The sequence below is a fragment of the Alosa pseudoharengus genome, unplaced genomic scaffold (assembly GCF_046254945.1).
Source record: "Alosa pseudoharengus isolate Yale_2024_CS ecotype anadromous, Long Island Sound unplaced genomic scaffold, YU_APseudo_1.1 YU_APseudo_1.1_scf_8, whole genome shotgun sequence".
Taxonomy (NCBI): domain Eukaryota; kingdom Metazoa; phylum Chordata; class Actinopteri; order Clupeiformes; family Clupeidae; genus Alosa; species Alosa pseudoharengus.
The window spans coordinates 32,861,761-32,871,082 of NW_027468870.1; the positions used below are offsets into that span (position 1 = coordinate 32,861,761).

Genomic DNA, 9,322 nt, shown 5'->3' on the forward strand with positions numbered 1-9,322 from the left:
TTAGAGTCTGCTGCAGCCACAGTCATCTTCAACCAGTATCGGGAGATACGTTCTACTATTTTCCGAGGATTTTTTCTCGTCTGTTGTTCTCACGGTGGTGTTTGCGAATATGTATCAAAACAAAACAAGCGCTTAATTGTGTGTTAAAATGCATTGTAACGCGCGTTACTGAAGTTTGTACCGAGTAAATATTAGCCTACCCAATTTTTGTAATGCCTTTGACATTACCGCGTTACCGGAAACAGCAATATATTACAGTAATTACATTACTTTTGTAACTCATTACTCCCAACACTGGTTATTAATATTGTAAACAAATTAATCTATAAATAATAATAAAAGCACAACATATCACATTTCCCTCCACGCACTGAAGTTTACGTTTGTTGTCATCAAGCAGCGATGTTCAATTACGTCACTGTATGGTTAACATGACCCATTGACTTTATATAGAGAACAATATTCTTCTCTGTTGAAATACTCCCGAAGTATGCATCACATACTTCACATGTACCCATCACATGTATGATATCACATGTACACCACGTGGAAGATCTCAATGCCAGCTTTTAAATGGTGCTAGCCATGAGTTGCTGTGATTCGCAGTTTGTGAGAAAATTACCAAGACATATGCTACATTCTTCATATAGCTCTGCCTTGAGTGCCTTCATCTGTACACCCATTAGTCTCGGAGGAATTTCTCACGAACACAATGTAAAACCGTATATCACCTGAACCTGCGTTCATCTGATGCTGTGTCGTCCTGGGTGTTTTGTAAGAATTTAAGAAATGTTTGTATATTTTAACTTTTAAATGCATCAATTTAAGCTCTTTCAAAATAAATTCAGAGGTCAGACTTGCATTTCAGAATTATAACCATGCACCATCACCATCATGGATTATGGTGATATTGCAAGTTCACAACCACAACATTCCAAGTAGCAATCAATTTTGGTACCATGTCAATGACATCACAGATTGAAGCTCAAGATGGCTGCCCATGTAATAACAGATCACCGTTTTTTTCCCCTTGTAACTATTTCAGCAGTTTTAAGTATCCTACCATTAATAGAATTGATAACACATCAGTTATATCACCGTTACTTCCTATTTCGTTACAGTTCCCCTTTAATGTCTATGAGCCTACCTTGTCTTCTATTTCCATAAATGAAATCAATAAATCTATGTGACTAAATGTTATTCCCTGGTGTTTCTCTATTTGCCACTATAGTGTAGCAGCAGCCCATACAAATAAAAGTGAAAATAAAACAGGTAGCCATACCAGAGTTAATGTAGGCTAAATGTCCCTGGAATAGATCAGAGACCTGAAAATTATGGGTAAATACCGCCCTCTGTCGCTACGTCTTGGACACTTAAACTAGTCCATATCAATCGCAGGCAGATTTAAGCACACGCCCTTTGAGGACTTGTAATCGTTGCCGGAACAATTCGTTCGCTTTCTAAACATGGCGAATGACAAGGTTAGTACAATTTCATAACGTTTTGGAAAAGCCTGCGGGTCTCAGTTCAGTCTATGGAAATTCAACTGTTAATATCCGATCCATGAACTTGTTTAGGCTATGTGTTCTTTGTTAACTCGCTTGAGAGCCACCGTTGCCAGTTTTTCGGCATCCAGAGAAGCCTAAGTTTTAAGTTTAGCCGAAGTTATGGTAGCGATCGTTGCCACACGCGGAAGGACATTAGCCTACATTAAATTGCAAAGGAATATTTAGAATAATACAGTAATATTATTAAACCAAGTATAGCCTTTGTAGACTAAACTAAATGTATCTAGGCAGCCTCATTCACATTTTCAGTGGACATTTTTGTGGGATAAGGCACACCCCATGACTCATTGATGTAACCCTCTCTAAGTAGACATATTAAAACTGCAGGCCTGTTGTATTTAAGTGCTGGCTACCTAACGTAAGTTTGGCTGTTTTTTTTTAAATTATTTATTTATTTTATTCAGGATCCTTTCAAACAGTTGAGAGATTTTGCATCGCTGAAAGGCCAGTTGGAGGACATCCAGGAGCGCTTGGAGAATGAGGTTCAAGTGGGCATGCCTCAGGTAAGCTTGTGTCGGCTAGTTTAGATAGATAGATAGATAGATACTTTATTGATCCTTAGGGGATAGATACTTTATTGAGTTTTGACTGTGATTGTGTAGAAATGACATCCAAATGTAGGCCACTGTTTATATTTTTTATGACAGTGCATCATGGACGTGTTTAGATGGTTACAGAGAAATTTGGTCTTGTTTATGAAATGTATTGGTTACAGAGAAGTCATTATGTTGTCTTTCTTTTGCAGGGAGGCAGTTTCCTTTCATCTCCCTTCCTCAAGGGCTTTCTCGCAGGCTACGTGATTGCAAAGCTGCGTTCCTCTGCTATCCTGGGTGTGGCTGTAGGGACATGCACTGGCATTTTTGCAGCACAAAACTACAGCGTGCCTAACATTGAGAAAACCATCAAAGATTTCAGTTTCTTTAAGAAAGGATCCAAGTGAATTGTTCTCTGGTTGCCCTAAACCTGAAAGCCATGAATGAAGGATTGCTGACCAAGTCACACAAAGAGTTCAGTTAGGGCATCATGGTGGAACATATCCTTGCATATGCAGTGGCACTTTGTATTTTATCGTTTGGTGTCAATTTAATTGGAAGTGTGTTTTTGTTCATGTGTGATGAACATTTTTTGGGATATTCTTTGTGGACCCTCACTCAGAGTGTCTCAAGTCTCCAGCCTGGAATATTTTTTTACGTCCTAACACACACACACACACACACACACACACAAGATTTATTTTGTTCCTTTAGCCATTAGTATTGTCTAAACGCACATTGTTAGGCTAAGTCTGACCCTTTTCTGTCATATAATGACATTACGGCGTTGGTGTTGAAACCAGATATGTACTGGAATAACTCAGTGACACTTTTTAGGCAGTGACACTTTTTGGCCCTTGATTCTTTTAGGTGCTAAGTACCTTCATTTACAGGGATATTTTAGACCATCTCCATACTCAGAGAAAGTGTAAATTGTCAAGAATAGTTCCTGCTTTGATCGTTGATAATGTGGTATAACCAGTAAAGCTGACAGCCATTGTGCTTCTACTGTGCCAGCAGACCACTGGTGCCATTCAAGTATATACTTCCCCCTCTGTAGCCTTCTGACATACACAAGATGGATGACATTAATATCTTGACTGCTGTGCAGTTAACCTGGGACTCAATGTATATCATATTCTAAACAGCCTTACATAAAAACCATTATGCATTTACTGCCTGTCTAGTAGATTACTTCATGTTCTGGGTGCTGGGTTGGTTTGGGCTAGGCTGTTACACTCATCTATAAGGAAAATGCCATGTAGTTTTTCTATTGAAATGTCATCTTTGATTTAAGTTAAATGGCATGCATGTGGATGGACTTGTACTCTTTTTTTAACACAACCTGGAAACTGGAACCATTTTTTTTTTCAATTTGCATATAAATGTACTTTCTAAGCATTTGTAGACTACTCGTCTGTGGTGTGCTAGTTATTTGCTATCCCATGATATCACGTTGTGTCGCGGTATAACTGGTAACTGGTATAACTGCTCCAGTGTGAGCCACTTGAAAAGGGAGGTGCATGTAGGAGAGATGAGTAGCCTGGGTGAACCCAGACGAACTTGTTAGCCAATTTGAATTTGCTCTGCAGGTCCGTCTGGAAAGGATCCCATTGACGCCCGTTTTCGAACTTCCTGTTTTACGATTTCCAGGGGCATTAGAAACAGTGAAATTAAATTTAAATTGGTACATTACCTCACCATCATTTCAGAAGCTGATGCAGTTGTTTACTCCATTCGAAAGAGAATTATGTCCCTTGGTTTTTGGTGATTTGGAAACCAACGTTAATATGCTTGTCACGTGAGCGCCATTTTAAACATTTTCAACGAGGGTGAGGTGGTAAACCTGCTGTCGCACTACATTCACTTAATGTCATCCACAATTTCAGCTGCTTTGAAATCAATCCTAATGGATGGACAAAAAATGGATTTATTAATAGAATAGAGGGCTTTATTGTTGTGCTACCTCGGCTAAATGTCAAAATACGGTCCAACATCACGCTTTATGCAATCTACTGCTGATGGATGTCTGTGTCTCTTGGAAAACAATGAAAAAATACTTTTAGTTCTGTCGTAGTTAAGAAATACAGAGCAATAAGCTATTACTCCATTCACAACTTTTCGAACTATCTACAACCAAAGCCTCGTTTTCGCCCAGTGCAACATGGGCGAATGGGCTCTTTTCCATATAGGGCTAAGAGATGAGGTGATGACTTGCTGGTTTGTTTTCTGCTTTAGTTGCAGAATAAAACAACCTGTAGTGTGGCAATGGCTCTTAGTAGTTCCCAGCAGGCTCAAAGGAACAATTTATCTCAAATCAATTTAATTCCTTTTGGCTTCATTATGGATAGGTCGAACATCATATAGCCTACAAAGGAGGATACTCTTGCACAACATTTCTACTGTCTACATACATGATACAGTATTTTGTGATATTTAGTGATGAATGCTACCCAGTGATGAATGCTACCCAACTCCTGGTTCAGGCAATAGTCATCTCACGACTTGACTACTGCAACGCCCTCCTTACAGGTCTCCCAGCCTGCACAGTGAAGCCCCTTCAGATGATCCAGAACGGACACCGATAAAAATGCCTCTGGACGCAATTGGATAGAGCTAAAGCCAATCACAGCAATGAAGGCGGTGACATGCAGAGCAACGGAACAAAAACATCTCATCAAAGGAGCGTCTTCAATGTCATCATGTAAGCATGCGTCAACGGTTGATTGGTACCCGGGTTTTAAAAACATTTGAAATGGGAGTGAATGGCCTTTTTGCCAGACGGACCTGCAGAGCAAATTTATATTCACCAAAAGTTCGTCTGGGTTCTCCCAGGCTAATATAATTTTACAGCCAAATTTAATTGAACTGAACCTGAAGGCTCTTATGATCCCAATGTATTAGTGTTACTTAGCCAGTTAGTCCACTCAATAAAACCAGGTGAGTGTATGCATGTCCTTTCCAAAACACACATCAGTGGAGTTAATTTCTCTTAAGTTTAATTAAATTACATTATTGCAATACACAGGGTGACAGAAAATATTTTTAAAACAGTAAAATGTCAATGCAAGTCTCTTATGGTGTTGATGTATGACCTGAAGTGTAGGCAAACACATCGCAACATTAAAGGTGTTCAAAGAGAGATGTGGACATGTTTTACAGTGGTTGTTTTAATTGTTCATTGTTGTCTCTCATTTCTGATAAAGTCATTACAGAAAGTTCATTACACATTAATTAGTTATATTAGATATAGATATAGATCAGAAATAAATTGTAGAGAATTCAGTGAACCAATAATACACAAACATTCTACTTAAAGTAGTAAATTCTTACCTAAAGTCCCACAACAATCAGTGCAGCCATATGATAAACAGACAAAAAAGCCTCCAATAACTCACAGCACTTCCTCAATTAGGCACTAGGCCATTACGAAATCGTCTCACAGTAAAAGTGCCTTTTTAGGCTGCAAATTCTTTCAGAATTATGATAATTGGGACACACAACACCTAAAATATATCAGGAACAGAGTCTTTAACATTTTCTCTTTGTTGTAAAAACAGCTTAGAAAAACTTTTAGAAGTTTAATAGACAACCACTTTCATTTCCTCTCTCGAGCCTCAGTTATCTGAAACACAAAGAAAAAAGAACACAAAGATACTCAGTTCCAAATCCTAGTTCCTAGTTTCGTCTAGTTCCAGTTCCTATATCTGCCTCCTAACCCATCCCGTCTCATAACCTTTTTTATCTTGGTTCTTCATATTATCTTATTTTCATTTTATTTATCACAATGTCTTCTTTCCACTATGCCATGTGTCTGTGTATTCGTGTTCTCTGGTGTGCAGTGTCATCTGTGTCTGTATGTAGTGTGTAGCGTCTTCAACTTTGAATTGTACAATGTCCTCTGCGTTTGCAATGTCTTTCTGTATGTACTGTTTAACATCCTTAACCTTTTAATTGTACAGTGTCCTTGGGTGACTTGAACGGGTGCATATAAATAACATGTATTATTATCATTATTATCAGTTAAGGTTGGTCTGGTCTTGGATGCAAAGAAATCACTCACCCTTAGTCTCCTCCACCTGGGGCTGGAGCAGTAAGCCAGGGACAGCAAAAGCTAGAGAGAGAGAGAGCACGACCCAAACAGTGTGAGTTTTTCTCATTCACACGCATGAATCCAGGCTTATAATATTCAGGGTACGAGCATGAGAAATCTCTTCAGGAGTCAGCGGGCTTGATTGATCACGGTCACTCATCATACCTTGTGCAACCCTCATGTTGCCATTGGCGCAGTTTGCATTCCCCAGGGAGCCGGGCATCTCCTTTCCGTTTGCGTCCACACACCAGCACACCTCCTGCCAGCACTGCTTGGGCAGGTAGCCACCAGCCCGGTCACACTGAGGGCGGAAGGAGGGCAGCTTGGTGTCGGTCAGTCCCAGGGCCTCCTGCTGACACTGGGTGAGGGAGCTGGATCCTGTTGCAGGAAATACATCTGTTCACTAACTAGACTACGCGGCAAATTATACAAAAAAAGAGATATCCAAAATTCCCCCAGGAAATACATTTCATTTTCATCTGGCAACAAAATAAAACAAGAATGTTGAACCTGACCTTCTCCCACGTTCAGAGTTATGTACTTGAAATGTATACAAATGATACAATGATACTGCCTCATTTACATTTAAACATAACAGTTTTAAAAAACTTGCTATACAAAAAATATTGTCCTTAAGTAAGTAATCAACTTGAGGAAATTCATGGTGATATATATTAGTACATTTTAGTTACATTTTCCCCTATTCACCTGTAGTGCCTTGCCTATGGAAGGCTTTGTTATTATGCTATGTTATAGGTATAAAGTGCAAAATTACACAGGCATGGTAAACTAAATATCCTAGGATGTGTGTGTGTGTTTGTGTGTGTGTGTGTGTGTGTGTGTGTGTGTGTGTGTGTGAAAAATGAAAATTAAGGAGGTGCTTCCTGCTCACCATCTTTGGGTGCTTGGGTTGCAGCGTCCTGAAAGACAGATCACACAGGTAACATGATCAGGCTGTACAGTGCACTTAAGCCAGCAAGCACAAATCGAAACATACTTTCAGATCAGATCAACTTTCAAATGGGGAGCGTTGGGGCAATGGCCGGTAAAGAATGGCCATTACTGGCAACACAAGCAGTACCTTCTTATCAGCAGGGTCTTCACGCAGTTTCAGAAGAGGCATAGAGGCCATGGGAAGGCGCATCTTCATGGGGACACCTGAGCCTAGAAATAAAATGGAGAAAGCTCAGTTAATATATAACGTACATCAAATAATGTTTCCCCACGTCGTATGTAAGTATGGGAATTTTGAATTTCAATGACTTGACAATATTCACGTTTAACTTTTACAAGATTGACAATCAGAATAGCCTCCTTATGCTCCTTAAAGCCTGCCCCTATGCTGTCTGATTTCATCATACCAAACAAAGACTAGGGCTGTAACTAACATATTCATAATCAATATATTGTTTTTAAAATAATTTTCTCTATTGATCAATTAAATGCTCGGCCTATAAAGTGTCAGAAAATTGTGAAAAAAATGTCTATCGGTGTTTCCCAAAGCCTATGACAACATCAACAAATGCCTTGTTTTGCCCCCTACACCAAAGTTGACCGTCATAAAGTTGAGCTGGAATCAGCAAATTTCTTTAGTTTAAAAGTTTCCTTAAAAATGACTCACAACACAATTAATTACCAAAATAGTTGGTGATCAATTTCATAGTTGACAACTCATCTATCAATCAATGAATTGTTGCAGTTCTACATAAAACAATAACATGACTATGGTCTCTGCCTCACCGACTGAGCGGCTGCTGATCTCCTTCAGCCTGTGCATACGCATGTCCAGGTCCTGGAGTTGCCCCTTCTGACCCACGACCAGGTATGCAGTGATACACTGGCCAGCCAGCAGCATGCAGGCCAGCAGGGTCAGACCTGCAGCCTTCAGCGCCTTCTTGTTGGAGCCCCTGTTAAGGAGATTCATTTTTTAATTTTCATTTATCATTTATTTTATCCCATTCAGATTTAAATCTATTTTCTCTTCAAAGGAACCTAGGAACAATAAGTATACAATAATGGCAAAGCAAGAGACACCAATTCAGATTACTGTGATGTAGAACAAGAGCTTGAAAGGTGACTGGTGACTGAAAAAAAATGGACGGCGACAATACCAACTCTGCTATAGTGTCTAGATTACAAAGTGTATTTTCACTACGTGAATAGTATTTATTCATTGCCATAAATACTTATATCTGCTGAAATTGCATGCTAAAATTACTTGTGAACAAAACAATCTTGAAAATTTCTTTAGTCTACTCTAGCTACATCACAAATTCTCTCTAACTCTAAATTATACATTCGTTATATTTATATATTTATATATTTTTTCATTTAATCACAATTGATCTTGAAGTGTAAAAGATTAGAACTATAGATACAAAACAATACAGGATCTAAACTAAATAATACGTATAGGCCTAAGTGTTAGTTTTATAGATCCTGCATGTTTTGATTAAAATTGAAATCTTACCTTGAAGGAGTCTCGGTGGTCACTAGAGGTGCCTCAGATTCAGGCATTTTTGCGAGAAATCAAAATCCTTTAGAACAATAAATTCACACACAGAGTTGAGATGTTCACTTTGTTGAACTTGCAGACGAACTAATAATGACCAAAAGATTGCGTGGAAAGTCCCATAGGCACATTTCTGCTTTCGCTTGCTTTGGAGTGCGGACGTTTCTCATTGGCTGCTAGGGCAAAGCATCATCTGTTGATAGAGGACAACTCTTTTCAAATGTTCAAACTCCTGACCTGTTTGTCAGCATCAGTGATGGAGGTAACATATCAAATGCTCATCCGATTTCTTTTAATTGACCTCCCCTCACTCGAATGATACTATACGAATGATTATAAATAAGACTGAAGGTGAGTTAGCAGCACTTAGGCTACAGTTGTCTCCAGAATCATTGGCACCTCTGCTAAAGTTGACTAAAAAGAGAAATAAAAACCATCTTTTGGAAATTGATCTTAATGCCTTAAGTAAAAAAAAAAATAGGAAATATCCTACCTTTAAGGACACTCATTTTCTTTGTGAATGAATAATGTATCATAATGCTCTTCCTTAAAATACAGGGGTCATAAGTATTGGCACCCCTATGTTAAATTCCCATAGAGGCAGGCAGATTTTTAT

At 38.8% G+C, this 9,322-nt stretch overlaps 2 protein-coding genes across 2 annotated transcripts; one reads left to right on the forward strand and one right to left on the reverse strand.

The window, feature by feature from the left end:
* The first annotated feature begins 1,401 nt into the window (after positions 1 to 1,401).
* On the forward strand, positions 1,402 to 3,513 carry LOC143112851 (SLC35A4 upstream open reading frame protein). Its single transcript, XM_076275223.1, has 3 exons — positions 1,402 to 1,481; positions 1,973 to 2,071; positions 2,314 to 3,513. Exons 1-3 carry the CDS (start codon positions 1,467 to 1,469, stop codon positions 2,506 to 2,508), a joined length of 309 nt encoding a protein of 102 aa, XP_076131338.1. The 5' UTR covers positions 1,402 to 1,466; the 3' UTR covers positions 2,509 to 3,513.
* Positions 3,514 to 5,251: 1,738 nt separating this feature from the next.
* On the reverse strand, positions 5,252 to 8,821 carry cd74b (CD74 molecule, major histocompatibility complex, class II invariant chain b). Its single transcript, XM_076275222.1, has 7 exons — positions 8,665 to 8,821; positions 7,935 to 8,101; positions 7,276 to 7,358; positions 7,087 to 7,114; positions 6,360 to 6,572; positions 6,165 to 6,215; positions 5,252 to 5,726 (listed from the first exon to the last, which is right to left on the reverse strand). Exons 1-7 carry the CDS (start codon positions 8,709 to 8,711, stop codon positions 5,719 to 5,721), a joined length of 597 nt encoding a protein of 198 aa, XP_076131337.1. The 5' UTR covers positions 8,712 to 8,821; the 3' UTR covers positions 5,252 to 5,718.
* Positions 8,822 to 9,322: the final 501 nt, after the last annotated feature.